The sequence below is a fragment of the Trachypithecus francoisi genome, unplaced genomic scaffold (assembly GCF_009764315.1).
Source record: "Trachypithecus francoisi isolate TF-2019V2 unplaced genomic scaffold, Tfra_2.0 Lachesis_group0, whole genome shotgun sequence".
NCBI lineage: Eukaryota > Metazoa > Chordata > Mammalia > Primates > Cercopithecidae > Trachypithecus > Trachypithecus francoisi.
The window spans coordinates 136,567,445-136,588,116 of record NW_022681453.1 but is presented as its reverse complement, the minus strand read 5'-3'; the positions used below and the strand labels follow the sequence as shown (position 1 = coordinate 136,588,116).

Here is a 20,672-nt window from a genome sequence, read left to right as displayed (position 1 = left end):
TTCAGCAAATAAAATCCAGGATCCCTAAAGTAAACATTTGTGAAATGTGGCTATATAAAAATTTAGGCTCATGCATGTAATACTGACACTTTGAGAGGCTGAGGTGGGAAGATTGCTTGAGCCAAGGAGTTCAAGACCAGCCTAGGCAATATAGCAAGACCTGGTCTCTACAAGTAATTAAAAAAAAAAAAAAAATGAGTTGAGAGTGGTAGTATGCATCTGTGGTCCCAGCTACCTGGGAGGCTGAGGTGGGAGGATTGCTTGAACCCTTGAGGTTGAGGATGCAGTGAGCTGAGATTATGCCACTGTATTCCAGCCAGCCTGGGTGACAGAGCAAGACTCCGTCTCAAAAAAAAAAAAAGACTTCTTTACGGTAAAGCGTTCTATAAAGCAAGGTGAAAGACAAACCAATAGTAAGTGCTACTGTGTGACAGACAGACAAGCTCACCTCCTTCATCCTCAAAGACATAAAGCAACTCAATACAAAATGAGTAAGGAATATAAACCAGCAGTTTACAGAGAAATAGCAATGGTTTTTAAAAGCCTCAACTTCACTCGTAAAAAGAAAAATGCCAATTGAAATAGTAAGATTTATTTCTCCTATCACATTGGCAGAAATTCACAGTTTGATAGCACCCAGTGCCAGGGAGGGTGTTGGGAAACAGTCACCCTCAGACATTATTGGTTGAGAGTGAAATTGGTGCAATTTTTGGGATGGTGATTTGGCAATGTCTTTCAAACTCCTTTGACCCAGAACTCAACCGCTTGGATTTTTAACATACAGATCTATGCACAGAAGTCTTCCAATTTAGATAAATAAGAATGTTCAAGAAATGTGCTTTAAGACAGTCTCCTTTCCTCATTTTTGCTTTCCAATGCAATGCTCAGTGGGCCTCAAAATTTGATGTGCATAAGAATCAATTGGAGGGTTTGTTAAAACCCAGGTTGCTGGGCCCCACTTGCAGAATTTCTGATTCAGTAGGTCTAGGAAAGACCCAAGAATCTGCATTTCTAACAGCTTCTCCAGTGATGCTGATGCTGATGATCAGGGGTTAGAACTTGAGAACAATTGCCTTAGCCTGTTGAGAGGGCCAGGGTGGGTCTCCAACCAAGAAGAAAGCCTAAAGAGGGGAGTTCCTTTGAGGAGGAGGAAGAGTAAAAGGCAAGGTGGAGAGGAGCAGAATTCCCCTCAGGACTATGGAGAGGAGGAGGTAGTTGGGGTGGGGTTGTCCAGAGAGGAATGTTTGAGCCCCCTAAGGAGCCAGGACCTTAGTTCCTATTTGCAGCCTCATCAAAGAGTCTTCCCTTCCTTCTTCCCACAAGGATGGCTCAGAAACAGCAGGACCCATCGTCTATGCTCAGCGGATCCACGGGCTTGGAGGAGAATATTAGCCACAAGCAGACAGTATGGACTGAAAATCAGACAGCTAGGTCATCCTAGACAGGTGAAGGCATCCCCATTCTTCACATTGACCTCAGAGGGGTGGGGTTGGGATGGCACACAGGAGAGTGTCTCTGCTGACTGAAGGGGAAGCTCCCCTTGAGACTCAGCTGCTCGGATTTGATTGCGGAGGGCAGATTTCTTTTTAACAAATCATGTTGGAAAAACTAGATATTCATATGCAAAATAATGAAGTTGGACCCTTACCTTATTATCATACAAAATTTATAAATGGATTAAAGACCTAAACATAAGAGCTAAAACTATGAAACTCTTAGATGAAAAATAACTTGAAGCTCCTTGCACTTGAGAGTCATGAATGGAATAAAATTCTTACCCATCTGCGACAAAATAAGAAATGTATTTGGTCTTCATCCCTACTTTCTTGCTCAGAGTTCCTTTGGAATTTCCCTTGGAGTTTCCTGAGTGATAGGATTTATCCTTCAGGAGCCCCTTACAATCACACCTGAGTCTATGCTATTATAATAAAGTGATTAAGGGTGGGGCCCTTAGCCTCAGAATGAGGTTGGTCACCAGAAAGACCAAGGGATTAGAAGGCTAGAACTTTCGGCTCTACCCATCAACCTCCAGGAGGGGGAAGGGGTCTAGAGATTAAGCTCTACAGAAACTCCTGAATGATAAGACGGAATGAGCTTCCATGCTGGTGAACACGTCCACATACCAAGAGGGAAGCACACCCCAGGGCTCCAGACACTTCTGAACCTTACCATCTATTTCTGGTCGTCTGGCTCTTCGTTTGTATTCTTTATAATAAACGGGTAAGTAAAGCACCTCCCTGAGTTCTGTGAGCCATTCCAGCAAATTACTGAACCTTAGGAGGGGCCTGTGGGAACTCCAGCTTTATAGCTGGTTGGTCAGAAGTACAATAGGCTTGGACCTTGTGACTGGGGTCTGAGAGGAATGGTTAGTCTTGTGGGACTGAGCCCTCAAGCTGTGGGGTCTGCACTAATGCTGGGAAGTTAGTGTTCAAGTTGAATTGTTGAACACCCAGCTGGTGTCTGGAGAATCAGATAACTGGCTGTAGGTGTTGGAAAACTCTCCAGACCATCACGCTAATTTAGATGAAGAGAAACCAAACAGTTGAACCTGACCTGTGGACTCCAGATATACCTCACTGGTCTAGAGATAGATTATTGGTGAAAGGCTGAAAACACTGGCTCCTTTTTCACAGTAATGGCACTATGATTGTCATTAACTTCTCTCCTCTTTAAAAAAAAAAAAAAAATCAGGGTAAAACTTAAAGTGAACAAATCTTCAGTAAGGAACTTGAATCTTTACATATGTATATACCTGTCCAACTGCTACACAGATCAAGATACAGAACATCTCTATCACCCCAGAAGGCTCTTGTGCCCCTTCCCAGTCAATATCCCCAAGGCAACATTATCTATCACTGTGTTTTAATTCACCTGTTTTAACATTTAATATAAATAAGTGGAATTATAGTTATTCCTCTTTTAAAGGTCGCACCTCCCAATACTGACACAATGGCAATTAAATTTCAATCTGAGTTTTCGCGGGGACATTCAAACCATAGTATTGTATGAAGCAATAGCTTGTTATTTTTCATTGTTGTGTAATATCCCATTATATGATAACAATTAATTTTCACTTACCTATTAGTGGAATTTGCATTGTTTTCAGTTATGGGCTGAAAACATACATAAAACTTATATAACATTCTTTTAAATGTCTCTTGGTGTGTATAAGTGCCTTGTTTCTCCTGGGTATATACTTAATAGTGGAATTATTTCCAACAGTGGAAATATTTCCAACTGTTTCCAATTATAACCCTCATTAACTCAAGTGCCCAAACCTGCCCAGTTCCCTGATTGTGTCAATTCACCCCTCATCAACAATGTACGATGGACCAGGTGTGGTGGCTCATGCCTGAAATCCCACCACTTTGGGAGGGCAAGGCGGGCAGATCACTTGAAGTTAGCAATTCGAAACCAGCCTGGCCAACATGGTGAAACCCCGTCTCTACTAAAACTACAAAAATTAGCTGGGTGTGATGGCATGTGTCTGTAGTCCCAGCTACTCGGGAGGCTGAGGCAGGAAAATTGCTTGAACCCGGGAGGCAGAGGTTGCAGTGACCTGAGTCACACCACTACACTCCAGCCTGAACAATTTACAACGGATCTGGTCAATTCTCAATTTTGTCATATTTAATATTGTTAGTTCCTTTGATATTAGCTTTACTAATGGGAATAAAGCATTAATTTTTAATTTTAAAAAATTTTGTTTAAAACTTGTGATAATTTTTATTTACCTAAAATTGGTGGTTCATGGATGCTGAATGTTGGAGAAACTGTTAGGACTCTTCCAAGTATTCAGAAATTCCTTGAGGATGTGTGAGTGTGTTTCTGCCTATATATATGCCATAGCCACAGATGGTTGCTGCTCCAGACCCCACCCTTATTGCTTTGGAACAGAGCTTTCTTTTCCCCATGAATAAGAAGAGTTTACTTGGGATCCCAGAGGGAGATGTTTCCCATCATCAGCAACATCTGGGGAACATCTGGCGAGTCCATCCCAGGACAGGGAGATGCTTTTCTGGAGAACACACAGCACTTATTTGATTCTTTTTATTCTCCTGTATTTTCCCTTGTTCTCTTTTTCTCTTCCATTGGGCTCCCCACTCTAAGCACCACTCCAGCCCTCACCAGCCAACTCCCTAGCCTGATTTCTATCTTGTCTGGTTTCCCCAATATACAACCCAACAGAATGCAAACATAGGCAGCATGAGAGACCCTCATTAATTCTAGTGCCCAACCCTGCCCAGTTCCCTGATAAGCAGGCAGTATCTTCTAGAAACTGAGTCAAGGAATGTTGAAGCTGGTGAGGGTTCTCTTGTCCAATGCCTCCCTTTTACAGATTGAAAAGCTAAAGGCCAGAGAGAGAGGGGAAGGGAGAGTCAGGGACAGAAACCAAACTAGAACATCACTTCTGGGTATCATAGAAACCCGTCTTCTGCTGGAAACTTGGCCTGGAGATTACAAGCAGGCAGGAAGGCAGGCAGTGGAACTTGGGATCAGCAACGTCTGCAGCCGGCAGCCACAGTGAAAGCACAGCTGAGGTCTGAGGTGGTTGGTGGAGGATGGGTGGCCTGGGGGGTTACCCCTCAAAGCCCTGAGAGTGGAGTCACCTCTAGCAACAGACACCCAGCTTTGTAGCCTTTAAGCTCCTTCCTGAGCATTCTCAGCTACACCATAGCTTCAGTGTGCTAGCTGTGTATCCATCCACTGCCACCTCCAGCCCTGCCCTCTCCTTGAGCCCTAGCAACTTTACCCATTTACTAGGCACGTTTAGTTTACTCAACAAGTTCTTATCAAGCATTGGAGATAGAGCAGTGATCAAGTCCAACATTGCTCCCGCCCTCCCACTGCTCACAGACAACGCAAAAGGAAATGCACAAGGAAACCACAAAACTAAGTGGGTGCAAGGCAGGTGCGAGGTGGGATCAGCATCCTTGAAAGTTTAAAACAGGACATACTCTGAGAACTGACCACTGGCCAACAGGGCTGGAGAGCAGTCATCAGGGGTGTGAGGTGGAAATGTACAGGTGAGGCTGGGACAGAATCATACCTCATGTGTAAAATAAAACCGAATGCAGAAGGACTAATGTTACAAGCACATGAATTGGCCAGGCGCGGTGGCTCACACCTGTAATTCCAGCACTTTGGGAGGCTGACGAGGGCGGATCACCTGAGGTCAAGAGTTCCAGACCAGCCTTGCCAACGTGGTGAAACCCCATCTCTACTAAAAATACAAAAAAACTAGCCGGAGGTGGTGCCACATGCCTGTAATCCCAGCTACTTGGGAGGCTGAGGCAGGAGAATCGCTTGAACCCAGGAGGCGGAGGTTGCAGTGAACCAAGATGGAGCCACTGCACTCCTGCCTGGGCAACAGAGTGAGACTCCATCTCGAGGGGGGAAAAAAAAAAGTACATGAACCAACAAAACGACACATTCACACATTAATGGCATTGAAATGGTCGCGGGGGAGGGAGTGGGAAATGAAGGTATGAAGAGAGGTTGGACTGCGAAAGTGAGAAAGGGCCAGATTATTCCGGCTTTGTAGGTCCCAAGGAGTTGAGACTTCATCAGGAGGGTACTGAGAAGCCACTGGAAGCTTGACTCCAGCTGCCCAGACACCTTCTCCTGCAGGCCCCCAGGTACACACTCAACGCATCCGGAAGGACAGGGGCCTTTATCTTCCCCCAGCCTGCTTTCCTCCTATTGTTCTTCCAGGAAAGGTAAAGTGGAGCAGACCCCTGCCATTCTACATACACATCTGAGGCTGAAGAGGGGCTCTCACCATCGTCTCCACCCCAGATACCATTCAAACAGGCCAGGAGGTCACCCCCACCCCCAACCTGGAGGAAGGTAGAATGGAATCCTGAGGGCTGGGCTAGTGGCTGACAGCATTCATCTAGGACAGTCAGAAGAACCCAGAATGCAGCGGGAGCAGGACTGGGAGGGGGAGGGTCAGGCTCCCACGAAGGCTCCCTGGAGGAGGCAGTGCAAGCTGAGCCCTTAAAGGCGTTGGGATTCTGGTAAGCAGAAAGAGGGCAGGAGAGCATTCCAGTCGAGAAGACCGGCTGCAGCAAAAGCGTGAGGGTGGAAACGCTCGAGGTGTGGGTAGACCCGTACCTGCAGTTGGGAAGTGGGGCTGAGGGTGGGCTCCCAGGCCAGGACTTGGTTGCCGGGGCAAGTCGTACCGGGAGGGTTGGCCCCGAGTCAGGAAAGGCCTTGGCGGGAGCAGAGAAGGCAGTGGGCCATTTTAAGTGGCCAAGATCTGGCCCGGAAGAAACCAGACTTTTTATTTTTTTAAGGGAAGGTTGAGGTGGGAGTGGGGAAGCTAGTTCCAAGAACCCCTAGTTCGGAACTTCTGCAGGGAAGGGTCTCTTGGCCCATGGGCAGCGGTGAAGTTCAGGCCCACTGATTACATCCATCCTTCCCGCTCCCCGCCTCCTCGCTCCCCACACACCCCAGATTCCTCTCCAGCCACAGTTTACTTTTCCGATGGATCTGGGGGTGGGTGGTAGGTTGGGGGCGGAGGAGGGAACGTTTAGATTGGAATATAATAAACTCCCTCTAGAGGGGTGGGGGTGGAGAGCGTACGGGAGACGTCGGCTATGCCACTGTCTCGCCCCTGGCCTTGCTCCCGCCCTCAATCTACCCATCTGTAAACTGGGGCGGTGGGGCGAGGGGGGGATCTCTACTCCCGGCTCTGCCGGTTTGAGTCGTCCGAGCCTTTAGGGACGGTGCTGGAAGCGGGGCGGGGAGGGCGCTGGCGGGAGAGGGCTGGGGGCGGAGAGCGGCGGAGGCGCAGTCGCCGGGTCAGAGTCCGCAGGGAGGCCCCCAGGCCACTGCGCCAGGCTCCAGGCGGGGGAGGAGGCGGCGCCTCCGGGGCGGGGCTGCCGGGCGGCCTGGCTAGAGGCCCGGCGTGCGTCAGCGCAGTGAGCCCCGGAGTTTTCCACTGACGAGGAGGGCGGAGCGGCGGGCGGGGCTGGGCGCAGCCAGTCTCCCGCCGCCGCCGCCGCTGCCGGACGCGCAGAGCTAGGGGCGGCTGGACCGACGGCTGCCGGGCCGAGCGCACAGAGTCGCGGCGCTGGGGGCGTCCCCCGCCGGGACGCGGGTCGCGTCGTTGTCCTCCGCGAGCGTCCGGATTGCAGGTGAGCGCCGAGGGGCCTTGGGTCCAGCAGGACGGGACTTTGGGGAGGGGGCGTTCAGCGCGAGTGGCACCGCCGCTCCTGCCTCCTGTCGTTCTCTCCTCGGCACCCTGAGCGGGCGCGGGGGCGGGAGCTGCCCGGCTCTGACGGCGTGCCGCGGCTGGAGTTGGGGGCCGGGGGTCCGGCCGGCGGGAGTCGCAGGTTTTCTGCTCCCCTCCCCCGCCCGCCGCGGTAACCCCGAGAGAAGTCACGGCTCCCCGAGCTCTGCGCGAGTGGGGACAGAGCCGGGCTTGCGCGCGAGCGGCGAGTTGACGGGGGCGTGCGTCCGCGGGCGAGTTTCCTTTTGACCCAGTTGCCTGAGAACTTTTCAGAAGTTCCTCGCGTGGCCAGAGCAGGTGACATTTGTCGCCTTCCTCCTCGGGCTCCCCCCTCGGGGAGGCTGCGGGAGCTGCGGCGTGTGCCGGGCGCCCCCGGCCGGCGGGGGTCAGGGAGGGAGTGGAGGGATGAGCGAACAGGGAGGCGCGGTGAGTCACGGACCCCGGGAGGGAGGGAGGGAGGGAGGGATTGTGTCGTAGGCTCACCTGTTTGTCAGTCGCCGTCACTCTCAGAGGCCACTGCTGTGAGTCACGGGCGCAGCTACACTGGCCACCCGCAGGCACACGTAGACTCTCTCCCACGCACTTCTCCTCCTTCCGCAGCACGTACTTCCTCCCCTTCCTCAGTTTCTCCTCCCCGGGGCTCATTCACAGGCACGCACTGTGGAGATGCCCACACCACAGCCATAGTCACACACTTAGTCACTCCCGCTCCTGGCACAATCACACACAGCCGTAGCCCACACTCCTGACACCAGAGAGTCCCTCCCCGTCTCCTGCTGCCCACCCAGCACCTCCACCCAGAAGTCTCAATCCTTTTGGAGAGTAACTCATCACCTCCCCCTACCCAAATCCTTGACAGCCGTGCCCTCTTCTTTCTCCACATCCCGGTATCTGCCTTTCTCCTATGCCCTTGACCTGTCCTCTCACCTGGCCCTGGCAGCACCTCCAACCGGTCACACCCCCTCCACTCCCGGTGCTGAGCCAGGTTTTTAAAATGCAAATCTGGCATTGTCACTCCCTAGTTAAGCCCTCTGTGGCTTGCCGTGCCCTCGAGCTAAAGCCTGCCCTGGAGCCCAGAATCAGCCTCGCGGGCTGCCCCTCCTCGGATCACACTCTCCTGGTCCTTCCTCCTGTTCCTTACCCATGGGGAGCCCCTAACTGGAACTCTGCCTACTTTCCTTCCTTAAAGAGACCTACTTTCACCCCAGCTGTACCCTGTCCCACCCTTCAGACCCTCCATCCCAGCACCCCACTCTGTCCTCCCTGCTCAACTCAGAGCTTCAAGAGGGCAGCAGTTGTGTAAGTCTTGCTCCCTGCATGCGCGAGTGCCTGCCACAGTGCTTGGCACGTATGTGAGCTTGGTGCGTATTTGTTGAATGAATGAATGAGAGAGGGAAGAAGGACCCTCTTAGGTGGAGGAAGCAGTCATTGTCAGGTGCAATGTCCCTTCTACAGGAACAAGTGCCTCATGTAGCCAGCATACATTTGGCACCTATCCAGTGCCAGGTCCTGAAGGCCAAAGCCGAGGAGCCATCCCCTCCCCCAGCTCTCCTTCAGAGGGATGCTTGGGGAGGAGGTGCCAAGGCTTTCGGTCTGTCCTCTCTGGGCCACCCAGGCTCGTTTTTCAGTGGGGACTAGAGGTGCTGGGAGGTGCCCTCCCCTTCTCCCAGGAAGCTGTTCCTGAGGGACAGGGGTCATGTGACCCCAAGTGTTTTGGGGGGACTGGCCAAGGCCTGGGGCTCAGGTTAAAGGACACATTCTTCAGATTCCTGAAGGGGGATGGAGGCAGCTAAAGGTGCCCCCTCCCTAAGACTGGCTTGGGCTGAGGCCTGGGGCACTGGTGGGACTGCCGAGGTGGACAGAGGAGTTGCTGTGACTTTTTCAAGCCCCGCCCCCACTTCTCGAAAACAGCCCTTGATTGCTTGGTGCCCGGGGTGAGGTGGCCTTTCCTGGATTCGCATAGTGTGACCTGAGTGTGTAGATAACTGTGGCCAGTTGAGTGGGGGGTTGTCAGTGCCTGTGTGTGGTGGCAGGAGGGCTGCCCGATTGTCAGGGCTCAGATCCCAGAAGAAGCCTGGCTCTCTGATTCAGGGCCTGTCTCTGGGGTTCCTCGGCGGTGTGGTATTTCTGTCTGAGCCAGCTCCTGGGAACTGCTTTTCCTTCCTCCAGGACCCTAGGGAGGGGCCTGTGCTCACCCTGGGAACACTGCCATGGTCAGAATCTTGATTCCTGGGTAGCTGCTGAGGGCCCCTCCCCCTACCTCTGACTCACTGTCTGACACTTTTCTTAGATTCTCACTATCTTTCATTCCCTCTTGGCCTCTCCTTGTATCTGGCTCAGTCTTTTTGTCTCATCTCCTGCCTCTGCCTCTTAGCCTCTGGATTCCCACGTGGAACAGAGGAACACGAGAACCAAGGGCACTTCCCCCGCCTCTCCAGAGGAGTATCAGGGAGGAGGTAATTTCTCATTTCATTCCCGTGCTGCAGATTTGGAAGGGATTGTTCATCACTAGAACCTGCAGCATGACTGTAGCTTCCCTGTGTCTCTGTTTCCCTGTCTGTAGGCTTGGAGGTCGTAACCTCCTCACCTTAAGTTCTCTTTCTGTGGACATCCCTTAGGCAGAGCCGCAGTGTGTGGCTGAGCCTGCTTTCCTGACATCTCTCTCCGTTTCCTCTTGGGGAACTGGGGAGCCTCCTGGGATTGCGTACATTGGCACCTGCCTGTAGCCTGAGCTTCCCGCTCCTGCCCTCAGAGCCACCCCTTTTGAGCACCATTCTTGCTTGTACCCTCTGGCACAGCTGGGGGATAGACATGTGATTCTCCTCCTGCCCCTCTTAAATTAACTGTGACAGGAGCAGGAGAAGGTCACACTGACCAGTCGCCCTCAGCAACCTCATGTGTGTAAGATTGCCTGTGCAATTGGGTCTATACCCGATATGCAGGGCTAGTCTGCTTACCTCTGGTATTATCAGGTGCCCTCTCTATGCCAGACTCTGTCCTAGACATGGGCACAGGGGCAGCCAGACAGAGATGCCCTCAGCATGAGGCAGATGAGCAATGAGGCCCCTGCAGTCTGATCAGATAACGTCTGTGATGGGGAAATACCAGGGTTTTTGTGAACTGTCTTACTTTGGGCTGCTGTAATAGAAAGTCCACAGACTGGGTGGCTTAAACAAAAGATTTATTTTTCACACCTTGGGAGGTTGCAAAATCCAAGATCAAGGCTCCAGTCAGCCTGATGAAGTCCCTCTTCTTGGCTTGCAGATGCACACCTTCTTGCTGGGTCTGAGCTCACATGTTGGAGAGAGAGACCATCTCTTTTGTGTCACTTCTTATAAAGGTGCTAATAAGGTGTCATTCATGGCCTGATTACCCCCCAAAGGCCCACCTCCAAATCCCGTCACACTGGGGATTCAGTCTCAACATAAGAATTTTGATAGGATACAAATGCTCAGCCCCTAGCAGGAGCGCAGAGAGGCAGGAGGAAGGAGTAGGGGATTCGGGAGGCCCCTTGAAAGATGACTTTCTGAAAGGGAATGAGGCTGGGTTGTTCCAGCTTTGCAGAGGCCAGGAGGTGAGCGGGGACATGGCCATGATGGGAACTGCAAGTGCAGCTGGAGTATAGAGAGCAAGGTGGGGAGAGGGAAGCAGTGGCCAGGTCAGCTTCAGCTTCTTGAATTCTGGACTTGATCCTAATGTCAGGCTTCCCCAAGGGGAGCTGTAGAGGCTATAGAGTGGTTCTAGGTGTGGCAGTGGCAGGTAAATGTGTGGTTTAAGAGGGTCATTCTGGCTGTAGGATCAAGAATGGCTGGGGAAAGAGGGCAGGAGCAGAGGGACATGGGGTAGCCACTGTGGGGACAGAGACATGTTAAGGTTAGTGAACGTTTTAAATTGATAGTAACCTAAATAAAATGTGTAAGTATATAAATCTTATGTGTCCATAAGATGAATATTTACAATTTTAGAGTTCCATGTGCATACCACTATGCAGATGAACATAGAACTTTTACAGGTCCCCCAGCCCTTCCTACCCCCGACCCCAGAAAATTTCCCTCATGACTCTCTCCAGGGTGTCCTTCTCCCTCCCCTGGGGAACCACTGCTCTGACTTATATCATCACGGAGTAGTTCTGCCCTTTTTTTGAACATTTGCATATATCTTGTGTCTGGCTTCTTTCACTCAGCATGATGTCTGTGAGATGCATCTGTGTCGTGTGCATCCAGGAGCTGGAGCTTTTTTTTTTTTTTTTCAGTGTGGAATAACACATTCACTGAGGACTTATCACTAATCTAAGAACATGTGACATGTATTGATTGTTCTAAACCTCCCAACCCTATGAGGTCTTAAGACAAAGAATTGGAGATACAGAGAGGTTAAGGAACTTGCCCAGGATTACCCAGTCAATTAATAGTGGAGCCAGAGTTCAAAAGCAGGTAGTCTGGTTCTGGAGCCGAAGTTCTTAACACTATGCCACGTGGCCTCCATTATACCTACTGGGTCTGTCCCTGGCTTTGTGTGGATTAAATGGATTTACGTGAACTCCCAGGCATGGGGTGCCTGGATGTAGATGGAGGGAGAGAGAGGAAGGAGTTGAGGATGACTGCAGGTTTCTGGCTTGAGTGACTGGGTGGGTGGTGGGGCTGTTACTAAGATAGGGAACACAGGAAGAGGAACAGATGGCCTGGGGGGTGGGGAACAGAGACAAGGGGTTCGATTTGGGGCCTGCAGAATTTTATGTTTCTAGGGGATGTCTGGGCGGAGACACCAAGTGGGCAGTGGGTCCTGGGGGATCTCAGGCTGGATGTGTGGTGAAGGAGGTATTCAGGGCCCTGTAGATGGCATCTGGAACCTGGGAAAGGATGGGGTCTCTTGGCAGGATGCAGTGGGGACAGGATGTGTGGGTGTTGTCTGTCCATATGTGTGTTTCCGTGTGGTCTGTGCATGTGTGTACATGTGTGTATGCCTGCCTCTGGGTCATGAATCCCCCACCTCCTGGGAGAGCCTGCAGGTCAGCTGGGAGCTGGGTTGTTTTTGTTTGTGGTTTGACCCTGCGAGGGGGGTGCCAAGCCTGAGAAACTACCCAGGGAGAAGCCCCCGGAAACATCTGTGAGGCTTCTTCCCCCAGGCCCAGGGTGGGGGATTGGCCAGGGAGGGAGATTTTCTTGCTTCTCTCACGCTTGCCTAGGGGAGGCTGTCCCTGGGGTAAACATTATCCAATTAGTAAGGTTGACAGCAAACCCTACAGGATTCGGGGACTTTGTAGGTGGCTGGGAAGAGGGGAAAGGAGTGCTTGGAAAGGACACCTGAGTAGAGGAGACCAAGACAGCCTTCTGGTTGGTTTTTCCTGTTCTCTCTCATTTCCTGTGATGGCAGTGGGGGAAGGGTTCCCCAGCACTGGGGCCTCGGCCTCAGCTTCAACTTCCTTTCCCTTTCCCCCTGGTGACCTCCCCGAAGGCCCAGCTGGAGCAACAGACACAAGGTAGCTGTACTCAGCGTTTGGGATTGAGTCTTCTGGGGCTTGCCAAACCTTGGGAAGGGCCATTATTCGCTGAAGCCTTCCAGGGAAGGAGCCCCAAGTCTCTTCTACTTGGATAAGGCCAGCCAGCTGTGGGAGTCTCTGGTTATACTTCTGCTGAAGGCTGAGACTCTCACATGGGAGACAGTGTTGTGTTGTGGGGTGCTCCATGTCACGAAGCCACAGACAGGAGAAACTTTGGACATTAGGATCAAATGAGATGTTAAAGAGACAGCCTGAGTGGCTGTGGTCACATAGGCCTGGAGGCAGGAGACTTCTTGACAGTGGAGCGGGGCTTTCTAAGGGAAAGTCTGAGAAGCTCCCACACCGGGAGGGGAAGGGCTCAGAAACTACTCCGTCTAGGAGTGGAGGCCAACGTCAAAGCCAGCCTGTTCCCCAGAATGCCTGGCTAGCCTGGAGCAAGGGCCCGCAGCCCTGCCTATGTGCAGGGTGGCGTGCCTGTGTGGGTGTGCTGGAGGAGAAGGAGGAGGAGGAAGCAGAGCCACCGTACCATGGCCATGCGGGCTGTGCGGGCTGTAGGGCGTACACACACACGCATACACACACACAGGCACACAGATGCGAGCTGTGTGAATCACCCAGCCTGTGAGTCAGCCCCCAGGATTCCTGTCGGGGAATGAGTGAGACCAGGCTGAGGTCTGTCAGTCCATCTGTTGGTCTGTCTGCCTCCTTCCCCTGTTGGTGTGGATGCGTGTGTGTGTGTGTGTGTGTGTGTGTGTGTGTGTGTGTGTGTTGTAGGAGGTGGTGGGGAAGGTACCTAGTGCTTGGGAAGGCTTTGGGCAGAGGTGGGAGTTTGAAGCATCAGGCCGTGGATTTGAACATTAGTTTGGAGGGAGGGAGGTGCTGTGTCTTGTGCAGAGATCCTCCTGGAGACTGCCCTCCCCCACACAGAGCTCAGGCAGGGCTGGAGGGCAGAGGCCAGTTTCTGGGATGCCTTGGAGGGTCAGTGGGAGGGATGATGACCCTAGCTGGAAGCCCACCTGCTGTTTCCTGCCTGCCACTTAGAGCTTTCTCATTCTCACTCCAGGCTGTCTGTCCCCAGACCCCAGAGTACCTCCGGCACCACCATGACTGGGCTGTTGAAGAGGAAATTTGACCAGCTGGATGAGGACAACTCCTTGGTCTCCTCCTCCTCCTCTTCCTCTTCCTCTGGGTGCCAGTCTCGCTCCTGCTCCCCAAGCTCAAGCTCTTCTGTCTCCCGTGCCTGGGACTCAGAGGAGGAAGGCCCCTGGGATCAGAAGCCCCTGCCTGACCGTGACTTCTGTGGCCCCAGAAGTTTCACCCGTGAGTCCTCCCTCCCCTGGGAACTCCATCACCTGCCTTCCTTCCTGAAAGATGAAATTTAGAGGTCCTTGACAAAATGCCTTTGGCCTCTAGAGGTCATGTCCCCATGAAGGTAGCTCTCACGAGCTGTGATATAGTGGTTACTCAGTGCCCACTGTCCAGGGGCACCTGAGCCCAGCTAATTCACCTTTGACCTTGGGAGTAATGACATCCAGGATGCAGCTCTGCAGAGTGCCCTCAGGGCCTTCCCCGTCTGGCCCCTCCCTTCTGTTCCAGTTTCGTTTCTCCAATGAGCACCCTACCCTCCTACAAAGGGAACTGCTGGAGTTCCCCGCCCGCCCCATGCTTCTCTGCCATGGGGCCTGTCAAGCCGGTCCCTCTCCTGTCAAAATGCTGTCCATTTTGCCTGAACATAGTGAAAAGGGGTTTTTCCTGGTTATTTTCAAGCTTGTATAATTGTGATTCCAGACTGACGAACATGGCCCTAGAGCAGTGTTTCTGGACCTTATTTTTCATTATTGTTCCCCAGGAAGCCTATTAAGACATTTTCTCCTTAATTTTCCCCCCCACCATGAAATTTTAATACAATAGATGTGCTGTTTACCTTTTTATGTACTGTGTATATATCTGTGCATTACACATAAAAAGAATATAATTTTTAGCACATGGAATCTAACAGTATAAACAGAAAACCTTTTAGAAGGGAATTCCCTCTGGTAGCTGGGTGTAAAATTAATACAGTAAGTTGAAATATATGGAATTTCCAATATTTCACCATTACATGGTAATTTATTACAGTTCAACCTAATGAAAATACCAGTACGTAGCTTACTAATCAATAAACATTAACTTGTAAAGGGAAAGCCTTTTAAGCCTGTTGCAGAACACAGAAATCCTACAAATCAATAAAAAACAATAGAAAACTGTACAAAGGACCTGTACATGGCTAATAAACACAGGAAAGATGTTTAATTTTACAAATACTGTCATTTAAACTGGAAAATAACGATAAGCCAGTGCTGACATGGGTGTGGTGTTCAGTTTCAGCTGCTCCAGTCCCAGCCACACAGGCTCCTAAATTCACATTTCTTTTTTCAAAGTGGGCGGAGAGGGAGGAGGGGGAAGGTGGGAGGCAAGAGGGCAGTCTGGCATGATCTTCCTGGAGGTATGTTGTGCCTCACTGAAAACTAATTCCTAGCATCTTTGCCTGCTTTCCAGCCCTGTCTATCCTGAAGCGGGCTCGCCGGGAGCGCCCAGGCCGTGTAGCCTTTGATGGGATCACTGTCTTCTACTTCCCCCGTTGCCAGGGCTTCACCAGTGTGCCCAGCCGTGGTGGCTGTACTCTGGGTATGGCCCCTCGCCACAGTGCCTGCCGCCGCTTCTCTTTGGCTGAGTTTGCACAGGAGCAAGCCCGTGCACGGCTCGAGAAGCTCCGCCAGCGCTTGAAAGAGGAGAAGTTGGAGATGCTGCAGTGGAAGGTAGAGAGAGCCCTCTCGTGGCCCACCTCCTAAGGCAGTTCCTGGAGTCCTAACCTTGAGGGGTGGGTGTACCAGGGGTGGGTGCTGACTTGCTCATTATGTATATGGGGAAACAGGCCTGTGGGCCTAGTGATTGGCTTGATTGGAGTCTGTTGCCTGGGTCGTCTGCAAACAGGAGGCACAGAGGAGGGCTTGTGTCTGTTTGCTGCAGGGGCTGGGGGCATGATACCTGAATCTGAACTTGAACTTTTTGGAGAGGGGGATGTGAAGCTGATATGAATTAGGGGGGTGCGTATCTGTCTGGTTAGGAAAGGGAGTCTGTCCATGATCTAGGGAATGCCATGAGTAGGATATCTCTGTCTTTTTTTTCCAAATGCCCTGAGGACCGTATTCTTGGCTGTCCTGTTCACTGTCATACACACAGTGCCCGTCACAGATTAAGCACGAGTAGTGGGAGGGTAAGCACATGGGAGGGTTTGTCTAGTGACAGTAGGGCTAAGCCCATGTCCATGTCTGTGCCTCTCACATACCTCTTTCCTGTGGATGCAGCTTTCGGCAGCCGGGGTACCCAAGGCAGAGGCAGGGCTACCACCTGCGGTGGATGCTATTGATGACGCCTCTGTGGAGGAGGACTTGGCAGTCGCTGTGGCAGGTGGCCGGTTGGAAGAAGTGAGCTTCCTACAGCCCTACCCAGCCCGGCGACGTCGAGCTCTGCTGAGGGCTTCGGGCGTGCGAAGGATCGATCGGGAGGAGAAGCGGGAGCTGCAGGCACTGCGCCAATCCCGGGAGGATTGTGGCTGTCACTGCGATAGGATCTGCGACCCTGAGACCTGCAGCTGCAGCCTGGCAGGCATCAAGTGTCAGGTGTGGTGGCTGGACTGGGCTGGGATGTGGAACCTGATGTGGGGACTTCTTTGCACTCCACAGTAATCCTCACTTGTACCTCTACTTTCTCTGCAGATGGACCACACAGCATTCCCCTGTGGCTGCTGCAGGGAGGGCTGTGAGAACCCCATGGGCCGTGTGGAATTTAATCAGGCGAGAGTTCAGACCCATTTCATCCACACACTCACCCGCCTGCAGTTGGAACAGGAGGCTGAGAGCTTTAGGGAGCTAGAGGCCCCTGCCCAGGGCAGCCCACCCAGCTCTGGTGAGCAGGCCCTGGTCCCTACTTTCCCACTGGCCAAGCCCCTGATGAACAATGAGCTGGGAGACAACAGCTGCAGCAGCGACATGACTGATTCTTCCACAGCATCTTCCTCAGCATCGGGCAGTAGTGAGGCTCCTGACGGCCCCACCCACCCAGGCCTGCCTGGCCCTGGCTTCCAGCCTGGCGTTGATGATGACAGCCTGGCACGGATCCTGAGTTTCAGTGACTCTGACCTCGGCGGGGAGGAGGAGGAAGAGGAGGAAGGGAGTGTGGGGAACCTGGACAACCTCAGCTGCTTCCATCCAGCTGACATCTTTGGTACTAGTGACCCTGGTGGCCTGGCCAGCTGGACCCATAGCTATTCTGGCTGTAGCTTCACATCGGGCATCCTGGATGAAAATGCCAACCTCGATGCCAGCTGCTTCCTAAATGGTGGCCTTGAAGGGTCAAGAGAAGGCAGCCTTCCTGGCAACTTAGTGCCACCCAGCATGGACGCTGGCCAGAGCAGCTCAGTGGATCTCAGCTTGTCTTCTTGTGACTCCTTTGAGTTACTCCAGGCTCTGCCAGATTATAGTCTGGGGCCTCACTACACATCACAGAAGGTGTCTGACAGCCTGGACCACATTGAGGCACCTCACTTCCCCCTGCCTGGCCTCTCTCCACCCGGGGATGCCAGCAATTGCTTCCTGGAGTCCCTCATGGGCTTCTCCGAGCCAGTCGCCGAAGGCCTAGATCCCTTTATCGACAGCCAGTTTGAGGACACTGTCCCAGCATCTCTAATGGAGCCTGTGCTGGTGTGAGGACCAGGATGCCTTTTCCCAGCCCCAGGGGACCTGTTGCTGCTTTCTTGTAATTGTGGGGCTCCCCAGAGTCTCTGTGTAACAGTCTCCCACTGGCTGGCTCACTCACAGGTGCCATGCGCACACTCCTGGTTTTCATACAGTTCTCTGGATTTATTTATTTGTTTTAACTTTTCTGTGCTGAAGAGAGGACTGGGGGGAGGGGCTTCCCGTTTCAGCTGCCTGGACCCCAGCACCCACAGTTTGCTTTTCCATCTCCACAATGTGAGCCTGGAAGAGGAGAAAATGTGGCTCCTCTGGAGCTTGGCAGACCACTTTTCGGTCTTTGCATGATGTTCCTTAGCCCAAAGATGGTGAGACGGCTGAAATCAGGTGGCTTCTGCCATGCTGAGCCCTAGACCCATGGGTAGCTAAATCCTCTGGACTGTGAAGACTATAATTTATTTCCATAATTTATTTGGAGATTGAGGCTTTGGTTGCACCTCTCTGGCTGGTGGGTAGTGCCAGGGGTGGGGTGGGCACAGGCCCTCAAGGAGCCCCTTTTGCCTTGTAGTCCTACACCTTGCCCTGCCTGGGCTTTGGTGCAGACTGGGTGTGGATTTGAGCTCTATGATCTATGTCTGCTGCCTGGCTCCTGGATGGCTATGCAGGCAGGTGCTGGCCAAAGACATCATCTAGGCAGGGGGAGAGGCTGGGCTAACCAGCTGTGACCAAAACTCCATTCTGCCCCACCCTGCCCCCTCCACTTCCTGCCCTTTGTTCCATCTTCCCCTTCCCCAAAGGCTGTAGCCTTTATTCCAGGCCCAGGGATGTAGGAGGGGGAAGGAGGAAACTGGAGGCCCAGAGAAGGCAAAGGGCCTACCTCGGGCACAAACCACGCCCCAGACTATTATCTCAGGGCTTTCTGGGCACTGCACTTTGGCCTGGCCCACCTGCCCATGCCCTGAGGCCAGTTGGTGAGGGGTGGCTCCTGAGGGCTTTTATACCCTTTGTTTGCTAATGTTTAATTTTGCATCCTAATTTCTACATTGTCCCTGAGTGTCAAAACTATAATTTATTCCATTTCTCTCTGTGTCTGTGCCAAGAAACGCAGGCTCTGGGCCTGCCCCCTTGCCCAGGAGGCCTTGCCAGCCTGTGTGCTTATGGGAACACCTTGTGCCTGAGCTTACAGGTACCAATAAAGAGGCTTTATTTTTAACAATGTGGTCTGTATTTCTGGGTTGGGAAGCAGGGGTACACCCTCAGGGGAATTAGGGATGGGGGACAAACCCTGCAGAGGGCAGTATGGACACAGGCTGTGTTGGCTGGTAGGAGTAGGCACACCCAGCATATTGGGCCTCTTTCCAGGCAAGCCAGTCAAGTTGGAGGCAGGAAGCCAGCTGAGGCTGACCAGGCAGATAGAGCACTTTTTCCTTTGGATTAACCTGTTCCTCTACAGTGGTGACCTGGGGTGGTGGGGAGGAGCAGCAGCAGGGTCTTCTGACATGGGCTATCTGCTGGGGATGGGTGAGGGCACCCTCCTTCCTACACACCCACACTGAGCTCAGGCCTTGTCCTGAGGGTGAATTCACCAACTGGATGGAGGCAGGGCAAGGGGATGTGCCTGGTCAAGGCCTGGTGATGGCCTTACATATAGCAGCTGTGGTCCGCGAGGACTTGAGCCAGGGGGGCAGCGGGAAGGGCGGGGGGAAGCTGCAGAACCTCATCCATCTGCACCAGCCAGACCTGTCTGACCTGTCCCTGGCAGCTCAGCTGGGCTGCAGGCCAGAGGAGTAGGCCACACCCTGCTCTGGGGAGCCCCAGTCCGGGGGCCTGAGAAAGGTTGACTTCCCCCTTAGGAATGATAGTGATTTGTACAAGAGCTGGAAGGAGGAACTGCCAGAGGAGAATTGATTTGGGTTTCCTTGCTCTAATTCCCTGCCTTGGTCTGTACTGGGCTCACTCATCTCTTTGGCTTGACTGGTAAGAGCACAGAGCCAGAATGCTGGGCTTGAATCTTGGATTTTCTACTACCTAGTGAGGTGATTTATGTGAATTACTCCCTCTGTGCCTGGGTGTCCTCGATACTGCATGCAAATAGTAACACTACTCACCTCATAAGCTTGTTTAGTTCATATTTACAAAGCCCTTAAAGAGTGCCTGGAACATGCAAGTCCTGTGTACGTTTGCAACTTGCATCAATTTTCATGTTTCTGCCATTCTTTCTCTGTGTTTAATCCTTTCTTTTTTGCCTGTCCTGTCACCCTTTAGGTATCTGTCTCTTGCCTCTGGACATGCATGGACATGACCACATGGCCATATCAGTGCCATTAGAGGACTCATGCTTTGGAATCTGGCTTGTGGTGGGGCAGTATGTCCCTGTAACCAGCTTAGCTAGGAATAGCTAGGCCTTTGTCTTCTCAGGGTAAAGTGCCCCGGTACACTGAGTTGTCCTGTCTCTTCTTCACTGGTGCCTGGAGACCCTTTTGTAGAGATTACTTCAGCATGCACAATCCAAAACCTGGGTTCTTCCAAGGGCTCTCAGGGTCACTCTGACTGGCCTGGTGGTCTGGGTGGCAGCCCTCAGCTCCAGTACTCTGGCAGGAAGCCCCAACAGGCTTCCGCCCCATGGACTCAGCCCATGGCTGGACTGAGGCCTGCCTAGTCCCATCTAGGGCCACAGGGTTCTTAGTTTTTGTTTCTTTGTTTTTAGATAAATGAAGACAATCTAGGTTTTACAGCAAAAACATGATTAATACACAATCCCTTTACAGGATCATTCTCCATATAGATAGACCTGTCAACAAAACTGTCCCAACAAAACTGGGTTGTAAAGGAGATCACAGAAAGGGGACTGGGTTTTCCCATAGGAAAGATGGTAGTAACCTGGGGAAAGCATTCCAGATCCCCAGCTTATATCAACAAACCATATATGTGATCAGCAGTGTGTTATAAAAATGAGGCTCAGCAGCCATCCGAGTTACACGGTTCCAAAGGGACCCTTATCTGTCCACTGTTCCCAAACCTTAGTCACTGGACAACTGCTCTTGAAAACTCTGCCCATATCTGCATTCTACTTACTCTTAAATAATTTTTCTTTAAATCAATTATATCAGTATGCTTAAAAGTTAAACCCATCCCATGGAACAGCACCCGTAAATTCCTGACTTTGCTGTGCTACTTGGTTTTCTATGTAAAAATGATGTGT

General features: G+C 52.1%; 1 protein-coding gene across 3 annotated transcripts; it reads left to right on the top strand.

The window, feature by feature from the left end:
* The first annotated feature begins 5,959 nt into the window (after positions 1-5,959).
* CSRNP1 (cysteine and serine rich nuclear protein 1) lies at positions 5,960-18,683 on the top strand. Of its 3 annotated transcripts, none has more exons than XM_033212087.1 (5): positions 5,960-6,099; positions 13,801-14,057; positions 15,276-15,535; positions 16,085-16,399; positions 16,496-18,683. In XM_033212087.1, the coding sequence occupies exons 2-5, from the start codon at positions 13,841-13,843 to the stop codon at positions 17,483-17,485; spliced, it is 1,782 nt and encodes a 593-aa protein (XP_033067978.1). In that variant the 5' UTR covers positions 5,960-6,099; positions 13,801-13,840; the 3' UTR covers positions 17,486-18,683. The 3 variants fall into 3 exon arrangements, with proteins under 3 accessions (XP_033067978.1, XP_033067976.1, XP_033067977.1); XM_033212085.1 differs by lacking the exon at positions 5,960-6,099 and adding an exon at positions 6,995-7,142; XM_033212086.1 differs by lacking the exon at positions 5,960-6,099 and adding an exon at positions 7,010-7,142 and having other exon boundaries at positions 13,816-14,057.
* The last annotated feature ends 1,989 nt before the right edge of the window (positions 18,684-20,672 follow it).

Excerpts from the sequence above, each read along its gene's own strand:
- CSRNP1 (XM_033212087.1), top strand. The coding sequence starts at position 13,841 with ATGACTGGGCTGTTGAAGAGGAAATTTGACCAGCTGGATGAGGACAAC. Across the intron at positions 14,058-15,275 it reads TGGCCCCAGAAGTTTCACCC|CCCTGTCTATCCTGAAGCGG; the intron begins GTGAGTCCTCCC and ends CCTGCTTTCCAG. Across the intron at positions 16,400-16,495 it reads TGGCAGGCATCAAGTGTCAG|ATGGACCACACAGCATTCCC; the intron begins GTGTGGTGGCTG and ends CTTTCTCTGCAG.